Below are 22,863 nucleotides of genomic sequence, written 5' to 3' on the forward strand. Positions count from 1 at the left end.
GAGGTGGGGACGGGACAGTGGCCAGGAGCTGGGGAGGAGGGGAGGCAGTGAGGATCTTGGCGAGACGCGTCACGCCAGACGGAAAGGTGCAGTACCTTGTAGAGTGGGAGAACGTGAATTTGTACTGACACAAAGAGAGTAAACATGAGACGCAATGACTGTTTTGCAGTTGCCACAGGAATACTGTGTATGTAATATGTGGCAGTGTTTAAAGTACAAAAAAAAAAGAAAGAAAAAAGGACAAAAACAATTCTCTACACGTTGCAAATCCAGGTTGCTCTTATAGTATCACCTCTATTCTACATCATTATAACTCACTACTCGTTACTAAATGTCCCTCTTTGCTAGTGTTTCTCTGATATTTGTACTGTTAACTTTGGAATATGCCTTTGCATTTATCATGTTTAACGGTGATAAGGGAAGATATTTAAACCTTTGGATGATTTGTAAATCTTTGGAAAACAAGAAGAGCATGTCTTTAATTGTACCGGTATCTTGATATACAGCACTGTAGGTAAGCAACAGTGAAGTACAAGAAATAAAGAAACAAAAGATTACTGCTTTTTCAGTAGAGAAAGAATAAGTGCGCAAAATGTGTTGCTATGCAATTTAATCTTCCATAAATCAAACAGTAAACCTCTACCGCCAGCCATTTAGACAGCATGCTGCTAATTTAAAAGAATAGTTTGACATTTTGGGACACATGCCTTTTCGCTTTCTTGCTGAGAGTTGGATTAAACAATTGATACCACTCTCATGTCTGTGTGATAAATATGAAGATACAGCCAGGAGACGTTTAGCTTAGCATACAGACCGGAGGCAGGGGGAAACAGCTAGCCTGGCTCTGTCCAATGGTAAAACATCTGCCTTTCAGCACTTCCAAAGCTCACTAATTAACTGTGGTAGGTTAATAGGAAGTCACTGTGGCCGGCCAAGAAATAGTCCAAACTGTTTTCCCTGCTTCTAGTATTTATGTTATGCTATGCTAAGCTAAGGGCCTCCTGGCCTTATCTTCATATTTAACCGAAATACTTGAAAGTGGTATGGATCTTCTCACCTAACTCTCGGCAAGAAAGTGAATAAGTGTATTCTCCCATGTGTGTAACCATTTCGTTAAAAATAAATATAAATTAATTTGATATGAATAACATTGCCATACTGTTTTAAAAAACAGGAAAACATTTTTTAATTAAAATAATTTATATAGGTATAACCCAATGTGGCTTGTAGCACAAAACATATTTGAATGGGGAAGTCAAGGTTACAAATTAGCTACATTTTGTGAACAAGTGAATGTTTCTTGGTCGCTTTCCAGCATTTTTAATTATTATATTTGAATGTGTATAGTTAGACCCTACTTTTCATTTAACTATAAACATTTAAATACTGTCCAAACAATGATTATCTGTAGCTTGGTTGTAAAAAATGTTTTCACTTTTCAAACCAAATTTTGTCTAGACGTCTGAATGATCTGACTCAAATCACCAAATCAATGCTTAGTAGGTACTTTAAATACAGAGAAAGTTTAAGATGTAACTTTTTTTTTTTCAAAGATAACAAAATGACTTGTAATAAAACAAATCCAAATATCCAAGGGATGAGCATGTTCAACAGACAGCAGCCAACACCACACTTCCATCAGCCGCCACTTTTATAATTGCTCATTCATCAACTGATAATGTTAATGTTCACGTGGAGTTCAGTGAGTTAATTAGCCCAGAAAATAAACAATGATGAATGTTCCGTCACCAGTGAGGTATGATGACAGCTGGGTGGTGGCTGCTAGCTGCTCATGAAAAAAAGAAAAAAGCAGTAACCTTTTATTGGCCAGGATGAGACGGAGCAGTACAGCCGGTCTTGTACAGTATTTTTGGCCACACAGATGGTAGTTTAATGCCTTGCTTAAGGGCACTATGACATTAGTGGTTGAGCCCTGTCTTCTGCTCTAACGCCAGCTTGTCTGGCTTTATCAAAAATTATCTGGAGGTTTTTATATATTTTTTCTCATTGCAGTATGTTAATAAGAGATTGTATACACGTTATTACGGGGTTACTTATTTGTTATGTTAGATTTTGTCATACATAATTTACATTTAGACTACTGTACGTATTAGTAATAGGAGCCACAAGAGGGCTTTTGTTTTATAGATAGAATTATATATTCACAATATATTGCTATGATCGAATAACTTTATTTTATTTTTTTGATGTGGTTGCATAGTGCCTATACGGGTTGTGTACCTGCCGATTGGTCTGCCGACCTGAGACAACCAATCAGACGACAGATAGATGAACGAGGCCATATTGCTACTAAACAAGAGGATGGCTCTTTATCAGTTGACAGACACAACTACATGGGGAAACAAAGACCAGTTATAATGTTGTCAAGTTTTTTTTTTTTTTTTAAATCAGAACAAGACTGTGATGTTACTGTACATTCCAAACAAACAACAAAAAAGAAATATACATGTTGAAATGTCTGTTTGAAGTTATAAGGATGGAAATGATTTTGATTCCTTTTTTTTAGTCTTTTTTTTATGGGTGTTACATGTCATGAAGATCAGCTAAAGGTCCACTTCAGGTCCAGGTTAGGTTTCAATGTCATAGGGAGTTCAATCCTTGCGTTCAAAGTAACAGTACAGGCAAAGAAGACACTGATAGGCCCGAATCCTAACTTAAACCCATAGTTTCTTCCAGGGTCTATAATAACAGTCTATCATTTAGAAGGTACAACATGGCATTCATAAGTCAAGGTCTGACTTCTACTCAGATGTGCTTATAGAGACGAGTGAGGTGCTGAAGCTGGAGTTTATCTTTGTGCCAACAGGTTACATGAATCTAGAATACTGTGGTGCAGATTACAGAGTTTATATTTTATACAGAGGTTTATTTCAGCAATCTGTTCGATAAAACTTACACAACGTATACATTTGTCAGTTTTATCTTTCAGGAAAGACTGTATTACAGGTTTAGTTCAAAAAGCAAAAGACAAATACACCATTTATACTGTTGTAATCACACCAATGCAAAACTCTCAGATTTTATTTAAATACCGACCTCTCTGTTTGAATTATCTCCTGCGTACATTTCAGGCAAGTAAAATTACGTTGATTGCAATTTTCATCCTCCTCCGTGACTATTTGACTGTAGTTTATTAGGAAGGGGTGTGTTGAACCTTTCTAGGCGATGGTGATGAATGTATTTGTGTGTTTTCTATGGTATGTCTATACCCGTCAAGTGCTTGTTATAGGTTGTACTCGAGGTGGAACTCGACCCGATTTGTTTAAAACTAAAAAAGGGGGAAATAAAGACATCAACATTGAGGAACATCATTTATTTTGGGAGAGGTAGTCTTCTCTTTTCTGATTAGTAGTCAAGTCCAAGTTCAGTTTGATGTATTTTTGGAAAAATTACATTTGTACATGTATACTCTACGTTGACACCTAATATGTAACATGAATAATAAAAAAAACAAAAATTCACCTCATGCAATGTGTTTTTTTAATCTATTAGTACATACAGGTAATTAATAATTTGATATAGCTGTCATACACAGTCCACTTTCTTTCAGTGTTTATCCACCTAGCCAAGCACAAACCAACTGGGACTAGAGGAAATTCTTGTAGTTGTGGGGTAAGCAGAGAATAATCAAAATACACAATAACTTACTAGTTTTTTTCTGAGCTTTCGACCACATCCCCTTGTCTTCATCAGCGAATGGAACTGATTCTGGTGCCTCTTGTTGTCACGTGTACTTTCCATGCATGCTATAGGTTGCATAATGACACCTGAGCCAGTTTTATTTGCAGATGCAGTCAAACAGTTCAGAAAAAGCTATGGAAGTATACAGCTTGAGTTTAGTTAATTTTTGTCACACAACTTCAGACATCAGTTGTCCTGTTGGAGGAAATCCACAGCATCTTTCTCTTTATATCCAAATTAAGCGTTCCCAAAACATAAGTGTGACATCCATCAGCAGCCCTGATACTTTTCAGCTGAGATAAGAGTCACTTCACTAAGTTGATAAAATGCTTTTACTCTTCATCCTTAAAGAAGAACCAAACATGTGTCACTCTGAGAACGTTTGTCTTTATGAAACAGACTGATCCTGGTTCAGTTGGTTAGGTTCATTCAAGAGACATCGTTATGAAAGAAACAGTCCTCTGAGGGTTGACGGAAGGAAAATGCAATTTGAACACACAACCTTCAGAGAGGGGAGCAGTTAATCTACCAGTTTAACTCCCATGACTCTGATATGACCTGAATCTCACACAGAGAAGAGTAGACTCTGTTCAGTTTGTCACTGTCAACAGGTTTCAGTCTGTAAACTTTGGTTCTCTGATGAAGATGAAGTTTCTGCAGCTTCAGTCTGAGCTTCTTTGTTTGTTTGTTTGTTTGTTTGTTTGTTTTTGTTTCTTTCTTATCTTCTAAGTTCTGCCTCTTGTTGTTTGTGTTGATCTGCCAGGGTGCAAACTTTACATTATCAGTTTTAATCTGACTCTGCATATTAGGCTACAAATTATCCAGTTAACCTGGCCTTTTAATGGATCATCTGCTTTCAGTTAATAGCCTATAGCCTTAATCTTGGAACTTTCCCCTTAATTTAAAAATTGATTAAAGTATTTTTAGATAGACCCCTGAAAATGTAGGCCACAAAGTAACATTACAGGTTACTAGCCTACACCTTAATTTGTAGACTACCTGTAGATTTTATTGCACTAGCACTTTATAATGGGGAAAAACTGCCACCTTAATTATGGATTGTATTCCATGTGCTTATTGTTCAGTGTCCCACTTGATGTGGATTTCCTTTTGTTGTGCTGTGTGTCCTATTGTCTTACAAATTGCCTCTCGGGGACAATATCAATAAAGTTGAAATTGAAGTACCTTATTTTGTTTTCCAATTAGGCATACGATGCAAATTTGAGGTTAATTAATGGATAAATTAATGGATTCATGTTTATAAGAGGGATTTAATTGTTTATCTCCACAGTTTGAGGGATTCTTAAAAACCCTCAAGTAGCCTACTTTAATTTGAGTTTTTTTTATGGATGATCTTAACCCTTGACTTCGGGTCACATTGACCCGTTTTCAATTTTTGTTTTATATCAGAAAATATGGGACGTAGAAATAAGCGCTGAAAATGTGTAGAAGAAAAATGTAACAATTTAAAACGTTGGAAAAAGCAAAAACAAACAGCATCAAAAACGTCAAAAAAAGGTTTTTTTTCAAGGTTGACGGGACGACAATACAAGGGTTAATGCTAGGTATAAGAGTTTTTTTTTTTTTAAAGAGAAACAACACCTTAAAATTTTCCTCACAGCTTTCATCTTAATTTTACATGTATTCAGTTTTTAGAGGTAGAGGGTTCCGAGGTCATTAGGCTGAACTATCTAATCTATTAAAGGCTCCAAAAACGATTTGAAGATGCTATTTTCATAGGCTAATGTGCATAACTATCATCTTTAAGAAGTGGGTGAGCTTTTCCCCTTTCAAGCAGAAGTAGACTTAGGCTGAGCTGTTTTTCATTTGTCATTGATCACTTCCACTGTAGGTGGTAATCAAACAATGTTGGTGAGAATCCCTCTAAATTAGTCTGATGGGGATGACAAATTACATCCCAGCCAAATGTGTCCTGTAGGAAAGATTAACTACTTTTTTTGGCAGAAAATGTACTACTGCTGCCAAAAATGAAAGACAGATGTTTATTTTGTGTTTGTGCCAGTTATAATTAGATTTCAAGATGAATGGAAACGCTAAGTAATGACTCCAAAGATGAATAGGCCCTACTAGCTACATGTCTGTGACAATCATGTGACGTGTTGTATTTCCAAAAAGTAGAAGCAATAACAATTGATAGGCTATATCTGTGTCTTTTTGTGTCAAAAGCGTGTTTAAAGTATGGCTAAGTAAACATTTGTGAGAAAAGTCACTTCTTTGGTCCTGTGGTTGTCATCTGAATGTCAATAAGCATTTTTAACAAATAAATAACAGTTTGATACTTCATAGTAGAAAAACACAGGTGTGAATAACAATGAATTATATTGAGCTGCTTTGGTTTCAGGCTCCTTGTATTGGTCTGGCTCACTGTCATACATGGGCACTTTAATAATACAGATCCATAATGTTATTAGTAACACCTGTACTTTTCCTACTATATGACAAGTGACAGGTGTGTTAGATTAGGATTTTAATTGAAATTAAGTAAACTAGGGTAATTTTGTTTTATTATTTTTATTTTATCAGTGGAGCACCTTGCTTTTATCTGTGTTTATATACAGTATATGTGTGTTACCCTCTCATATGTGTTTATCATCCCTTAGCAGGATAGTTTGTTTGAGTTAAGAAAACAATTATGGGTTGAATTAGACTCAAGGCCCCAGCTTCACATGCAGCTGCTGGTTTTGACCACAAGGTGGCGACCACACCTTAACATTTAAACCAAAGGCAGATGCTGCACTTGTGCTGCATTCAACGGTCTCTCTGAAGCTAAGGCGGTGGAGAAGTGAAGACAGCCTACACCTACGATATACCTGTTCCAAGTGCTTTTGGTTAAAAACAACGCCAAAAAGGTAGAATTCTGGCTCGGTTTGCTTTTTTTTTTTACATTAACTTAAACACAACTGCCATGTCTTTGGAGCAGCAACAGAAGGAAGACAACATGCGTGTCGGTAATGTACCGGTAAGTACCTGTAAATTAGCCAAAAGTTAGCCAACATTAGCCAAAGTTGTGTACGTAGGGTACCGTTATTAGGGCTATCATGAAAATTTACAGCTGCAGCTGCAAAAGCCTACCTGTTACAGAGACTACCGGTTGCTGACAGTTTCTTAGAAAAGGATATGCTTTTATTTTACATACCCTAAAAGTCTTGTACACTACGCTAGCATTATGGAAAGCCAGACGTGTTAAGCTAATAGCGTTGGGTTGTTCATACTAGCTTAACTTGTAATTGTTATTTATCTCACGTCACCTAAAGGCAGCATATTCCAGCGCAGGGCGCCATTTTGGCTCCTTGATGCAGTTCCTGTGTTTTGGATGTGCATCGCAAATCCAGCGTCGCATGTTTTTGCCTCTTAGAAACAGAAGTTAATCAAGGTAGTTGTAGTCAAGTAGAATCCAACTTTTAATATCAAAATGTCTTAACACTTTCTGATATTATTAATAGCGGTCAGAGAAGCAGTAATTATCTTGTTTTCAACAGGTCTGTAAGAGTTTACAGTAGCTAACAGTTGTTAGATTCTATCTATCTATGTTAGCCTATCACCTGTTAGCCTGATTAAAACACTTAATAGGAAGTAACGTAGGCTATATTTTCCCTAGAGTAAGTAGGCCTAAATTACGATTTGTAAAAGTCACAAAGCTACCTTTTAAAGCATTGCACACACACGCTCACACAGTATAGCCACTATACTGTAGCCCGAAGCAGTACAGTGAATTTACACTCACTGCAACGTTATTATAATATTTTTTGTTTCCATGAGGTGAGCATAAAATGTAAAATCCATAGGCTAAAGATAGCTATTGGGAAACGTACACACACACACACACACAGTTTGCGCGTGCTCAGTCCTCCAACCCCCCCCCTCTCTCTCCCCTCTCTCTCTCTCTCTCTCTCTCTCTCTCTCTTTCACACGCGCACACTCACTCACTTGTGTTTCACCCTCACACCACAACAGCAGCGTGCACACACACACACACACACACACACACACCTACACTCACACACGCGCACACACATACACATATTTCTGCATCCCTCTATTTTTTTATGCACCGGGAACCGAGCGCTTTATAAGCGTTCGTGGATTATGATGCCAGTTTTTATAACGGCGAAATATTGGCCTCTCCTTCGGCACCAACTGTGATTACCACTGTATCGCGTGTTTTATTTTATTTTAATTTTTCAGATTTATTTCTAATTTGGTTCCCCGTTACTTCTGAGCACCGAGAGACCGCTGAGACGCCAAGCTTACGTTCAATGCCGTTGGAACATGTCCTATGTTCCCTTTCAAGGTAAGACTGAGCAGATATTTGATTTTTTTGTCATCCACTGCATCTTTCTCTACTGTCCTCCTCCCCCTTTTCTCACCATCCTCTCTCTCTCTCTCTCTCTCTCTCTCTCTCTCTCTCTCTCTCTCTCTCTCTCTCTCTTTCTCTCTTTCTCTGTGTCTCATTCTTTTCTCTTCTCCCTCTGTCTCTCTGGCACTATCGTACGCAATAGGCATATCTAAAAGCACCATAGCCGACAGGTGCAGAAACAGCCTGGAGTGCCTTCTAGACACGCACGCACAAATACACACACGGATCCAGCGCAGCGTGTGTCCTATGGACCTGTGCATGCGGCAATTATAGTATTGTAATAAGGTATGCATGTGTACTGGTGTCACGGTCTACTCTTGCAAGTGCATTCCTCCGTTTGAAAGCAGCCACACAGCGTTGATGGGAAAATATGCAGTAATATGTTTTTAAAAATAATCCTATAACAATCCTATAGTGTTATATGGTATATGGTACTCATTAGTTTATAGAGACAAGATAATACTTGTCTGGTGTGGTATCTCTATTATGAAGTTTATACTGCCCTTATCATTCTTAATTGTTTTATTATATTCTTTGGTGTAAAATGCTAATAATATTCTTAGAGGCACTCTCAGTGTAATGTAAGGACTTTAGATTGTGATTTTAAAACTTAACTCCTATTAAATATTGGTAGATTTCTGTACTGTAGTATCTTTTGAAATCTATTTAGGATTTTGTCAATAGCCTGAATGAACTGTGTCCTGTCTGCTGTGTGCAAAAACTTTGGCCCACTAAAATATGTAGATGACCCAAATGAGAGGCTACTTCATGCTTGCTGGTCTTTTATTCCCCCATACTTTAGTGTGAGTGGGTGAAAGGCGCTTCAGTGTACCGTAAAGGCAGACTCCCCTTGGTATCATTGCACTGCAACTGTGACTAATGCTATATGTGAGCAGGCGTGCTGCAGTGAGCTGCCTCAAATCTATCCAGTCGAAACGTTCAATTTGTGTGTGTGTGTGTGTGTGTGTTTGATTTAGAGGACCTAATTTGGAGGAGAAAAAAAAGCGAGGTCCTCAAACATGATGGCCAGTCAGACTGGAATGAGATGAAACGCCCAGTGCAAAGTTTGGAGGAACCGTGAAGGATTGGGGGTGTCGTGGTTTGTGTGAGTACCTGTTATCAAAGAGGTTTAGATGCCAAAAACTGTAGGGATGGGGAGGAACTGTGTGAAAAGAAGATGTGAGTGTGTGTGTGTGTGTGTGTGTGTGTGACAGAGAGAAAATGAGCGGCGTGTACTCAGTGTGTGGGTTCAGGAGAGAGTGGAGGTGTGCCGCATGTGACTGTTAGGGTGAGAGAGAGCGCTGGTTTATGTGTGGAGATGAGCACACACTCACAGACCTGTAACCCCCTGTAGAACAGTATTGGTGCCTCCAAAATGGAGCCTAATCTCGACCTGAAAAACTCAACTCTCAGCTCCTGGACTTCACCGTGACCCTGGAGTCATCATCTGAGCTGCACAAGAAAAGAGAGACCAAATTTAACTGGCAGCCCGCTCGGCTCCTTTTCACTCTGCTTTTTTATCCCCTCAGAGCAAAGCAGATAATGGCGTGCGTGCGTGCGTGCATGTGTGCGCGTGTGTTCTTTCTCTGATCGCACAGTGGTGTTTCATTTTAGATATTGTTTTCAGAGCTAAGCATTGTTTAGTGTTATCCATTTTGGTACAACTGCTGAGGGTTTAGCCGTAAACTGGATTGTAAGGCATATCAATATGGAGATACACCAATCTGCTGTTAGGTTTTATGGTTTTAACTTCATAACTGCATCAGTAGTATTAAATATTGTACCCTCAGGACACCTGTTAATTATCTGGCATCATGTACTGTATATGATTTTATATTTTTAAATCATATACAGTACAAAATCATCAAAAATGATTTGCTAAATTGTAGGAATTTGTTGGTTTTCTCTTTTATATCATTGTTAATTGAATATCTTTTGGTTTTTGAAATTATCTTGCCCAATGTTGATTGGGCAAGATAATTTGAAGCGACACCTTGGGTTTTTGAAAACTGTGATTTTTCACTATTTTCTGATATTGTATAGACCAAACAATTAATCAGAACAATAATCAATGATGAAATAGTCATCTTTTGTAGCCCTACTATGTATTTTGGCCAACCAGCTCAATACACCCTAGTCCAATACGAGTGTGGCTGTGAAGAAAAGCGAGAGGAAAAAAGAGATAGCAAAAACAATGTAAAGTAAGTTAAAGAGAACAATAAAACAACAGGCTTCTCAATACATGGTGGCTTCATATGTTGTCAAAACTGCCAGGAAAGTGAAGGGTGTTACCCCCTAAAAAGCATCGGCTTAAACCTTAAAACATATGTTGCCGCCATGGTTGCAGCACCCTGTTTCCATGTCTCTACTGTGTTTTGTCATTTACGGTCACGCTGCTTTCTCTCCTCTCCTTTGATCTATTTAACAGACAGTTCAGAAAACTCTATTGTCAATAAAGTAAAAAGAAAAAGGTTTGCTGAGGGCAGACGCTGTGCAGCACAGCGGTGTAGCAGCTGAGCAGAGACAAAGCAGAGAGGAGTCCTTGGCAGTCCGCTAATTTGTTGCTCTCTTTACAAATATAAGCTGCTCTGTTTTAGGCTACAAAAACGTGCATGCACGCTTAAATCCAACCTTGCTGTTTTTTCGGGATTAAGCTATAAGCAGAAGGAAACTCTGCTAGCTGCTAGGCTAAAGTGCAATGATAAAACTGCAGCGCTATGCTGTCCACCTCAGCTGAGAACAGAGAAATGTCCTTTCCTTCCCTACTGTGTATTATATTAAAGGTTACCTGTTGATATCACAAGTACTCGAGCCTAGAAATAACTTCTCCACAATCTCTTGAATATAGGATAGAAGACCGCCAGTGATGATAACTGAACAATGATTATTGTCTTCATTATATTCCATATCACACAACATATGCACTCCTGTAACTTTCACCAGGGAAAAAAAATTAAATGAATAACTAAAATATGCGTTTGAGGGTGGTGATGATGTCATCACTGTGGTAGTGTCACGTCACTGCTGGTATTGCGGCGATGCGGTTATTGTCACAGCCCTACAATACAGCCTGTCCACCTATACATTAGAAGCTCCATGGTTACTCAAAGCGATTATGTAACACTGTGATATTTATTGCCACACAGTGACTCAACATCTACAGATAAAATATGTGGTAAGACAGCTAATATGAGTGTGACATTGATTTGCGATAAGATATAGATCCACATAACGGGAGGGGGGGAGGGGACCCTTGCGATCTTGCAGATGTATTTGAGCCCACATTGACAAGTGTGTTAAGCTAATGTACCAGGCAAGCCATTTGCAGTCATGCCAAGTACTGGCTCACATGAACAGGCAGTTAGTGGGAGGCAGGCAGCAGCAGCAGCAGCAGCAGCAGCAGCAGCAGCAGCAGCAGCAGCAGCAGCAGCAGCAGCAGAGATGGGCCTTCCTATCTTTGTTAAATCTTTTTCCTCCCTCATTCGCTCTCTTAAACTCACACCTCCTTATAGTCTATCTCTTTCTCTATCCTTCTTTTCTCTCTCTCCTCCACTGTGGTCGACCCCCCCCACGCTGAACCACACACACACACACACACACCACCACACTGATACTAGACGCACACATGCTCTTCTACCCCCTCACTGCTGTCTCTTCTCTCTCTCCCTCTTTTCCCTTCTTTACAATGGCTGTATCCATGAGTTCAGATGGACACTATGGAAGCAAGCAGCCAGCCACTGAGCTATCCCTTGCCTTGTCGATTTTACAGTAGTTTGATACAGCAGCTCCTGTCAAGCATGGCCATAGTTAAAGAGACAGCACACCACCAATGCACTGCAGCACTCCTCTACTCCCTCCTTCTCTTTCCCTCTCTCTTTCTCCCATGTGACATAAGGGACTGTCTTACACCCCTCCACTACTCAGGCTGTGCCAAGAACCATCATCTGTTAGGCTATTACTGTACTGCATGCATGAGATTCATCTAGCCCTGTGCACTAGATGATCTGTAAAAAGAGAGAGCCCATTCATTCTCCACTGAGTGTACTGGAGATGCGCATTTGGGGACTTTTTTCAAGTGTTATGATCTTTAGTGATCTGATTAGCAACAAAGAACCCCCGACCAGTTCAGGGACGAGCATTTGGCGAATCCCTCTAGGGGAAGTCAAACAAGATTTTCTGCTTTTTTTAATCACACATGCAATGATGGCTGAATTCTGCCATTAGCCCCGGAGAAGGCACTCAGGCCTTCAATTGGTGTTGACAGATCTTTAGTGATACTGATTAATACCCTGCAGGTCAATCAATAGCTGACCTCGGCAGCATCACATATGTCTGTACTACACCAGGGACTGTGGCCACGCAGGCTCATTGATAATCTAACAAGTGGAACTACTGATACCCCAGTGCAAGATCTTTAACATCATTAACATGATGTGACATTTTTCTTGAAATGCATTCTTTATCACCTTTTGGGGCCTCTTGTATTTTGGGCCCCAATAGTATAGTGCGTCATCTGCATATAGTGTTGCTTTTACAATTTTGCACAGACAAAAATGTCTTACTTTGTGTCCGTGGAAGACTGCAATGTTTATGTTTAGCAAAGAATAAAGTAATCCTTAGTCTAGTTGTGTCCTCACTCTGTCTTTTTGTTTAGTATCAACGGATTGAGTCGTCAGCTGATCCTCTTTTCTCTTTTTTTTTTTAAACCTGTTGCCCAACACTAAACTAGCTTTAGTAAAGAACACCCAGACCCTTAGTCTCGACGAGCCTTTAGTGCTTTGATGATACTGGGGGAATCTGCATGGGGGCTCCTGGAACTGAGTCACTGGGAGGAGTGGCTTTTAAGTTCCGCTCCACTTTGGGTGGGTGGGTAATTCAATTCTGCTGCAAAGCCTGAGTGGAATGACTCGATGGGTTTTCATAGAGAGAGAGAATGCTTTTGATTGATCTTGTCAGGAGTCACTAATGGCAAAAAGGTCAGGATGAGCTGCCTCTCTCCTGAGCCAATCAGTGGGCTGCCAATACGGGATAATGTTCTCCCTCTGGATATGGTTGGCTCATAAGGTTTACAGGCATGATGTCATCCAATCCCATGGATGCCTGTGATTCAGAACTGTGAGTCTTTAGCCATATACCCTAGGCAGTGTGAGAAGTTACAGTACATATGTCAGTAGTACGAGTCATGGGGTTATCAATGGATCAAGTATTTTTTTAAAGATGAATTCATGGCATGAACTGATTTTATTTAGTACCTCTTTTAAAGGTGTGTTGAGGTTTGCTCTGCATTATACTTCCTGATGCCTATTCAAATTATTTAATTGTAGGATATAGAACTATTGTGTCAAGTGATTTTGTTTTTCTGCAGTTGTATTACCCACATTTACCATTTAAAATACCAAGATGACTTAACAAAGTGTACTTTTTGCCAAGTGATAAGTATTGTATATATAATATATCTTTTTTTTATATGAAAAACAATATGAAACTCATATTTCTTATCACATATTTCGTGCTATAACTGAAAAAGCCCATGATAAATAATAATATGCATAATTAAAAGTATATTCAGTACACTGGGGGGATTTTATCATTTTCTTTGACATGCACACTCAAAGTAGTACATTTCAAGTACTTTTAAAAATTCTCCATAAAATAGCTTGAGGGCCAGTAAAAAAAGAGCCACTACCATAGGCTGTAAAATAATGGCCTCTAAAATTAATAGAAAAAAGCATCTCTGTGCACTGAAGCCTGAAGCTGGATTAAACATCAGTGTCAGTCTATCAATCTCTGAATGAGGAATACGGTGCTCTCTGCTCAGTCTAGTATTCGCTACACCACACTGAACAAGTCTATACTGCACTGTTGGGGTGTATAATCAGGCATTTGTAGAGCCATTCATTTCAAAAATTTTCTGTTTTTACCTGTGTGTGTGTGTGTGTTTATATAATTTTTTTTTCTTATTTTATGTATTGCATTTTTTTTACAGTGCATGTTTGTTGTGTGTCTGAGGCTGACATGCTGCAGTCTCCTTCAGCTCAGTAGAGAAGCGGTCATATCAGGTCATGGGCACTTTTGTACACTACCTGCTCTGCTGAGCCAAGTCTCCATTCAACTCTGGAATAAGTGTGAAACTTATGACCTTCACATAACAATGGGAGTTTTTATTATACAGTATTTTCTGCCTCAAATTAGGAACATTTATTTTTATATTTGGCCATGTTAGTGCAAGTAAACAGTAGTGGCTTTATCCATCAGTTGAAAAAAATGGTATCAAAGTTATCAGCCCTCTTCAACATTTTTGCTAGCAGCAGGGTAGCATTGTCCGTCTGATTTTATTTATTTATTTTTGTAATCAAATACATAGTGAATAGCTCTATTCTACAATTGGCAGCATTGTTTGAGCAGCGAAGAGGTAATTTTGGGCACAATGTCATAGCAACATGTAAAAATTCTGGTGTGACTGGTAAAATCTCAATGAATATTTTATTTTTACTCAATATTTACACAGGGTGTTAGAATGACAGCATTTCCATTCAAAACTGTGTGAACCTAAACTTAAAAGAATTGCCATTTTCAGGAAATGTCACTGTTGTGTCTGTGTGCAAGCACATCCTGCATAGCTCCACAGGGGAACTGTATTTTGTGAGATAGATTTTGTGTATAGCTTGCAATATGAAAATCATACTTGAGGGTCCACACAACAGGAATTAAGCAGATTATTCACCACTAGAGCTGAAACAATTAGTTGATTTAATCAGTTAGTTGATTGACAGAAAATTAATCTGCAACTATTTTGATGTTCCATCAGGTCATTTTTCAAGCAAAAATGCCAAACATTAGCTGGTACCGGCTTCTCAAATGTGAGGATGTTCTGCTTTTCCATGTTCTATATAATTGTAAATGTAATATTTTTCAAGAAGAAAACTATATTGCACATTGTACACTAATTTCTGCCGTTTTATGAACCAAACCATTAATTGATTGATTGAGAAAATAATCTGCAGAAGATTAATCAACAATGATATTTGCCACATAATTACTGTGCAAAATAACTGCGGGCATTTTCTGCACCGGAGTTTCATTTAGTTTGGCGGCTGTGGCTCAGAAGGTAGCGCGGTCGTCCACTAATCAAAAGGTCGGTGATCCCAAGTGTCCTTGGGCAAGATAGTGAACCCCAAATTGTGTGAATGTTTATCCCTTGCCTCCTGATGAGCAGGTGGCACCTTGCATGGTAGCCTCTGCCATCAGTGTACAGGTATAAATGTGTGTGTGAATGCTGACTTGTATTGTAAAGCGCTTGGAGTAGTTGCTAAGACTAGGAAAGCGCTATATGAATGCAGTCCATTTATAATTTGGACAATGGCCGGTTCAGTCCTGAGCCAACATGTCCATACATTTAATTGGTCACTGTACAGTTCTCTGACCAAAACAGTGTTCCACTGCACTTGATGTGGTCATGAAAGTAAACACCACAGGTTTGGTAGTTTAGTGGTTTACACTATCGCCTCACAGCGAGAAGACCTAGGTTTGATCCTTGGCTCTTCCTGTGCGAAGTTTGTGCGTTTTGTGTGGGTTCTCTCTGGTTTCCTCCCACATTGCAAAGATGTGCAAGTCAGGCAGAGTGGATACTCTAACTTGCCTGTAGGTATGAATGTAAGCGTGAGTGGATGTCTGCCTATCTGAGTTCAACCTGTGATGGACTGGCGACCTGCCTGGTGTCCTGCCATCCACCCAATGCATGCTGGGATAGGCTGTAGCCCCAGGTGTGCCAGAAAAGGATTAAGTGGGCAGAGAAATTGAATGAATAAATAAATGATTAACCAGAGCCATCTTTCTTTGATTTAAATGATCAAATAAAGAAATTAAAAAGAATATACAGAGAATATTTAAGACATTAACACTGTTGATTTCTGTGATTATCTGCATTCATGCTCATGTCATTTTGCCTGCAAAAGACTTTCCAGGCATTTTAGGATGTAAACCATTCAGATCGATTTATCGATCAACAGAACTATTTTGATATGAACTATTTTGATAATCGATTAATCATTTAATTGATTTTGTTTTTTCTAGCAAACCTGCCAAACATTTCCTGGTCCCAGCCTTTCAAATGGGAGGATGTGTTACTTCTGTTACTTTCTGTCACTTGAATTTCTTTGGGCTATTGAATGTTAGTCAGGCAAAAAAGGAATTTGAACTTTAGGACATTGTGATTAACATTTTTCACAATTTTCTGTAATTTTTTTTAGCCCAAAACTATTAGTAATGATCTGTTATACGGCTATTAAATTTAGAGTAGAAGTCATATAGCATGATAAACAACATACAGCAAAGCTAAACAAGCAGGAGACAAGAATTGCTGAAAGACACGAGGAACTGGCTGCTTCTTCATTATCAATAGTGGCTCTATGGATGGCGGTTGCCTCAGCATCTGGCTACTGTATAATCCCATTAATGTACATAGCTCATTAAAATAAATGAAAAGTGTTGAGGTGGAGGGAGGCGGTACCACTAGCAACAGTACAACTGCTATGTAAAGGCAGAGCTCCATCTTTTAGCTTGATAGCTGTCTTTTACTGTGAGGTTTTCTTCTGCCATGTAGTACAATTGTTGAAAAGTGGCTAAGTAGCATGGTGGCTTAATAACACAAGTAAATACTGTGTATTGGGATTTTGTGTTTGTCAATTCTTATGTAAGATCACAGTGTATTTGGGATATATTTGAATGTGAATGACCTTATTTAATGATCATCATTCAACATGAACAGAAAGTATAGTTACTTTGTAAAGCAAGGACTTTAGTCACCCATTTCATAAAGTAAAATATTGCTTTATTTTTTACAAGTAATCATTTTGTATCAAGTATCATCTTTTTTAGCTGTTACATTTCTGATATTATGCAATGGGCAGGCCCCAACGTTTCAAAGAACTTTATTACCATTTGAAAGGTTTTTCAATCGCATACGTTTTTCAAATAGATTATGTAGCTTGTGCCTCAATTTCAGATGCAGATTTGAGCAAAATTACTTACCTGAGAGTTTCACAAGCATAGTTATGTTCAATATATTTCTGTGTGTTTGTGCCTCTGTGTGTGTGTGTTCACGTTCATTGTGTGTAATATGTGTGCAGTGGTGTTTTACCTCCACTCAAAGGACCTCATAAAGGTTAGCAGGCTCACTCAACAGCTGATGGTAAATTTAGCCTCCTTTTCATTCAGTCCCACACACGATTTGAGTATTTGTCTACTGTTTCAGAACATATCCAGGCATGTTACTGTACTGAACAGATGTGCCATTATTTTATGGTATTAATGGTCAGAATTAGAGGTGGTTGTGCAATGTTTTTGCTAAGAAAAATCCAATTTTGTGTGTAAGGAAGAAATGTTAGTTTTAATATTCAATGTCTTGTGTTTTTGTTTGATAAAGTTTGGCATTCCAGAGTAGTGCTGAGATTTTCTGGATGGGACTGAATGTAATAGAATAACAGAGTGTAAGATTCTGTTGTTTGTGACTGTTAAACAGGTAGAAATGGATGGTGATGAGAAGGGCTTGCAAGGTGCCAAAATCACACTTAATTTTGGGTTCTCCCTTCACTCTCACGTTTAAATTTGGAAATTGCAAACCCCACTCAAAAGCATTCAATATTTACAAGTTGCATTTAAGAACAGAAGGAAATAAATGCTTCCATCCAAAGAACACGACACGATAGAGGCCATTTTTGGCAATGTAATATTTTTTTGTCATCCAGAGAAGAATGGTTAACCCACATAAGCGGAGTTTGACATTCGAGCCAGGGGGGGCAAAACTCTGCGTTCTAATTTTTTAAATGTTCAGAGGTGTTAAGATTGCTGTATTTAAAGTGATGGTTTGGAGTAATTTCACCCTAGGGTCCTTTGCACCATGACCTCGAGCCAAACACCCCCCAAGAAGCTTTTTTCACCTGGGTCTAACATTGGGAGAGTTAGCGTAGAGTAGCGTTATCAGCTGAATAGCTTAGCGCAGGGGCTAATGGACCCACGTTTGTATCTCGTAAATGACCCCACTAATAATGCCCGAAATGATACCAAACATCTACAGTAGTACAAATAGGTTATGCACTCATAAAACGATGGATTGGAAAGTTTGTAAGTACACCAGAAGTTTATGTAAATAACACTTGCCTACTGGCTTCTGCTCTCTGCTGTTGCTGCTGCTGCTGTAAGACGAGTGCTTAGGGCCGTCTACAAATTACAACACCAAAGAGAGATGCAACAAAAATATTTTTTAATTGAACTTTTTTTTTTAAAGTAAGTGCTGTAGTATAACTAGCAGGAAACAAGTAATAACTGAGGTAAGTTTGGAGACCTTACCTTATTTAATCATTAAATTAATAAATATTTTTGTTGTATCTCTTTTCGGTGTAGTAATTTGTAGACAACCCTAAGCACTCGTCTAACTGCAGGTAGCAGCAGCAGCAGCTAGCAGAAGACAACAGGCAAGTGTTCATAAACTTCTGGTGTACTTACAAACTTTCCAATCCATCGTTTTATGAGTACATAACCTATTTGTACTAGTGTAGAAGTTTGGTATCATTTTGGGCATTATTAGTGGGGTCATTTACGAGATACAAACGTGGGACCATTAACCCCTGCGCTAAGCTATTCAGCTGATAATGCTACTCTACGCTAACTCTCCCAATGTTCGACCCAGGTGAAAAAAGCTTCTGGGGGGGTGTTTGGCTCGAGGTCATGGTGCAAAAGACCCTAGGGTGAAATTACTCCGAACCATCACTTTAAAGGAACGACTTATTGGGAATTTAGCTTATTCACCGTAACCCCCAGAGTTAGACGATACATACTCTTCTCATCTCCGTGCGTCCTGTAAGGTTGTCTGACGGCTCCAGCGGCATCAGGCCAGCACAGAACATGCAGGTGAATGGTTCCAGCAATCCTACTGCTCCGAATAAGTGACAAAATAACACCAACATGTTCCTATTTACATGTTGTGATTTATAGAGTCACAGCGTGTACAAAAAACAACGTAACATGAGACACAGCCGTCTTCTAACTGTAAACAAACCGGGAACTATATTCTCAGGCGGAAGAATATAGTACTTGGGCGGAGTGATATGCTCGCAGCAAGCCTGTCTGAGAATATAGTTCCCGGTTTGTTTACTGTTAGAAGATGGCTGTGTCTCATGTTACGTTGTTTTTTGTACACGCTGTGACTCTACAAATCACAACATGTAAATAGGAACATGTTGGGGTTATTTTGTCACTTTTGTCACTTTTGTCACAATTGGGAGCAGTAGGCTAGTTGGAACCAGTTACCTGCAGGATCTGTGCTGGGCTAAGCTAATGCTGGAACCGTCAGGCAGCGTTACAGCACGCACGGAGATGAGAAGGGTATGTATGGACTTTAAGGCCAGAAGTAGTCCTCTCAAGCACCTTATGCACTTCTTTTGTAAGAGGTCTTAAGTGCCATCTAATGAGCTTCTCTGGTAATTTTTCTTTGCGGTATTTGTACACACACAGTTTTGTGCAAACTACATTACTAACATTTTATAACTGCTCAGATCTGGTACACGCTGGCATTATTTATGGGTGAAAGGTTGCCTTGCAGATGCTACAATCCAAATGGTTTGCCACCATGCCATGACCCCCAGGTCCTGCAGCCTGGCTTCATGTAACTCATGCAATGTAGTGGAAAATGAACATATGATAGAACTACTGTAAGCTGGGTTGCTTTCTCTCACGGGATATTATATGTTTGCATTCAAGGGTCAAAGAACACTGCAAATGCTGCACTTAGATTTCTGTTTCAAAGGAGAATATTAGATTTGTAGGATAAAAAAGTTATAGATGGTGTAGAGTGTCAAACGGTGATGATTTCAGAGTAATGTCTTGCACTGCTAACATTGTTACACTGCTACAGCTCTGTGTGAGGTTTTATTAATTACTGCTTTTCTGAGGTCTGAGATACGTATAACACACAAGACAAGATTTATAATATGTTACATTGTGAATTTTGTGGCCTAGTAGGCTTTAAAAAAAAGCCATTAAACTGCAGGAAAAACTGGGGTGATATGTGTATATTTCGGATTCTGGATCTGACAGCATAAAGAAGGCACAACTAAGGTTTGATTTGCATTGATCTTGGACAGCAAAGCTATTCCTGGGATGTCAGTTTATGTCCAGCTCTTGTTTGCCTGTCTAGTTTCATCAGCAGTGTCTGCAGGACACTGTCACTTTGGCTGGCAGAATATATCAATAAAAAAAAACCATCTGATATGATAACAGGACACTATCTGACTGGTTTAATGGAGGAAGGGGTTTCTGTCTGATCTTTCAAGTGATGTCATCACCTCACCTACTGAATAAACTCACAGAGAGGAGAAGAGATGTTGAGTTAATATACTGTAGGGAAACAGGAAGAGCTGAATGATAAATGCCAAGTTGTCCCCCAAAGACAGAGCATGCACTGCAGTAATCTTCCAGCATAGGCTCATTCTTGGACTGTATTTCTGTTGTAATGCAAAAGAAAGCAGGAAATAACAAGACAATGTGAGCCAGTGAATACATTTAGGGAGTTACTATGCTGGGTTTATATCTCGCAATTTATGAGTGAATTTTTTTAAATCCTTTATTTATCCAGGGACAGTTTGCTAAGCTTGCCCCGCCTGCTCTTTTAAGCAATCCCCTCCCTCTTCGTCTCATTCATATAGTTACACATTCAGACACTTTGGAGATGCCTCATGCAGCTGCAGTATTCCTCAGGTGATTACTGATCAGCCCTGGAAGTGCTGGGGTTTAGCTGCCTTGCCAGGTTGATGATAATTGTAGAGGGACAGGAGAGCATCTGTCATTCACAATACCAACTAAGATCTTTTTTTTTTAGCAGACTCACAGATTTGAGCCGGCAAAACATTCCATCCCAAACGCACTTCTCAGAACCTCCAGGGAAGGGAGAGTGTTGCACGTTCACTTTACTTGCCATGCATTTGGAGTGAAGTTGTGAACTAATGGCATCTGGCAGGGTTGGCTGCTGTGCACTGAAAGCCTGCTGCTTATGTCTCGTTTCTGGTGAAGGCGGATGTGCTTCCATTGGAGATATATGTCTGTTCGTATTAGTGGCAGAACACAACGGGTGGAGAGGCCTGAGGTGAGCTCTCAGGGAGCGGGCAGTGACCTCACTTCATAGTGTCTGACATCATTAGTAACAGTAATGGGGATGAGTGAATGAGTGATGAAGGAGTTCAGTGACACGTGTCTGTTCACCGAAATGCACTTCAGGGGATGATGTCCTATACTCACACACTCCTAGTCAGAAATCCATGCGTTGCTCAAAGAACGTATTTACACGTTAAAGCCGCTATATTTTATATATATTTTTTAAATATTTTTTAAAATAAAAGTATCAAGTGACACTGTGAGAGAATTATCACTCTAATTTCGCAGCTACCCTCGGCTTTATGAAGCTTTAGAAGAAGTTACAGTAGTTATCATAGTCGTAGCAGAAAGACACAGTTAGCAACTAGCTGGTGAACCTAATAGACAGTTAAATAAATGGACCAACAGATCCTGTTGCTCCGGACGGAGACCAGTGAAGGACATTAGAAGCACTTTTCCGGTGATGGCTGAGTGTTACTGCGCAGCCTCCAACTGAGCTTGAAGACGTAGATGGGACGTGAGCAACCTGTCTGAAAGTCTTCAGACAGGTCTTCAAAGTCTTCTGGTAGCTGTGCCAAGAGAAATCGCAATCATTCCCAATCTTGCAGAGACGGAGAGCGTAGGTATATGTAAGGAGATAACATGGGCACAGGCTAATTATTCCTAACTAAAATGCTTATTAACATTAGTAATTAAACTTAAACAGCTAATGTAAGTCAAAACTGCCTGTGAGCTTCTCCTGTACTATACGGTAATTCCTCTACTATGCGACAGTAAGTCATGACAAAATAGTTAGCCTATTTTTACAAAAACGTCTGCTACGGAGCTGTAACGTGAGAACAAGGTAATGGAGCCTTTTATACCTTGTTGTGTTTCTTGTCTTTAAACGCTTCAGATGTAAAGTTATTCGCTGTCAAAGTGACGTCAAAATGAATGGCAGTCAATGGAATGCTAACGGGAGGTGAGTGCTTGTTAGCATCAAAATGGCGCCATAGGAGCTACGCTGTGTGGAAGTTGGCTCACCCCCTTGGTGAACATACAGTATGCTACTTTTCCACTGCATGGTAGGGCTTGAATCACTCTTTTTTGGTTTTCCATTAGCAAAAGTTGTGGATTGTACCTAGTACTTTTTTTGGTACCACTTTGGTCGAGGTTCTAAACAAGCTGAGCCGTGGAGTTAAAATACTGCAGGCCGCTTATTGGCCAGAAACTAGCGCGATACGGTGCATCATGCACAAACCCATTGTTTTTAAATAGCTAAACTTGCATCAATAGCGACCACAATGTTTTAAATCATGCAACCCAGATTTAAAAAAAATGGCAGCCCGCAAAACTACGGCGTACAATTGACAAAGCGCAGATGTTCCTCAGTTTAGTCGCAGATGGAAGGATTCAGCATGAAGATGATAGCTTGGCAGTTTCAGGTGGCGTCGCGATGGCGTTCAGCTGAGAATCAAGCCTACACTGAGTGGGTACTGTCCGCAGATATGTATATTGAAGGTTCTGTTTTTCATAATATAAATAGCTTAGTTTTATACAAAGACAGTGGAACAGATTTCATTGCATTGAATTTTCTACATTTTCCATACAGGACAAACATGCGTGTGCGCACACACACACACACACACACACACACA

At 39.4% G+C, this 22,863-nt stretch overlaps 1 protein-coding gene and 1 long non-coding RNA gene across 9 annotated transcripts in view; both read left to right on the plus strand.

The window, feature by feature from the left end:
* Positions 1-10: 10 nt before the first annotated feature.
* On the plus strand, positions 11-3,487 carry LOC114556691 (uncharacterized). Its single transcript, XR_003692733.1, has 2 exons — positions 11-86; positions 2,222-3,487. It is a non-coding gene; the product is annotated as an uncharacterized LOC114556691 (long non-coding RNA).
* A 2,968-nt stretch (positions 3,488-6,455) lies between these two features.
* LOC114556704 (translation initiation factor IF-2-like) overlaps positions 6,456-22,863 on the plus strand; it is a 126,944-nt gene continuing 110,536 nt past the window's right edge. For 3 of the 8 annotated variants that reach the window (XM_028579741.1, XM_028579735.1, XM_028579742.1), the window contains exons 1-2: positions 6,456-6,682; positions 7,909-8,014. In XM_028579741.1, coding sequence (XP_028435542.1) covers positions 7,993-8,014 — 22 coding nt within the window. In that variant the 5' untranslated portion in view covers positions 6,456-6,682; positions 7,909-7,992. Of the gene's footprint in view, positions 6,683-7,010; positions 7,100-7,214; positions 7,323-7,417; positions 7,483-7,908; positions 8,015-22,863 lie in introns of those variants that run through there. The other 5 variants (XM_028579736.1, XM_028579738.1, XM_028579737.1 and 2 more) reach the window with 5 other exon arrangements.

The sequence above is a fragment of the Perca flavescens genome, chromosome 6, assembly GCF_004354835.1.
Source record: "Perca flavescens isolate YP-PL-M2 chromosome 6, PFLA_1.0, whole genome shotgun sequence".
NCBI classification, from domain to species: domain Eukaryota; kingdom Metazoa; phylum Chordata; class Actinopteri; order Perciformes; family Percidae; genus Perca; species Perca flavescens.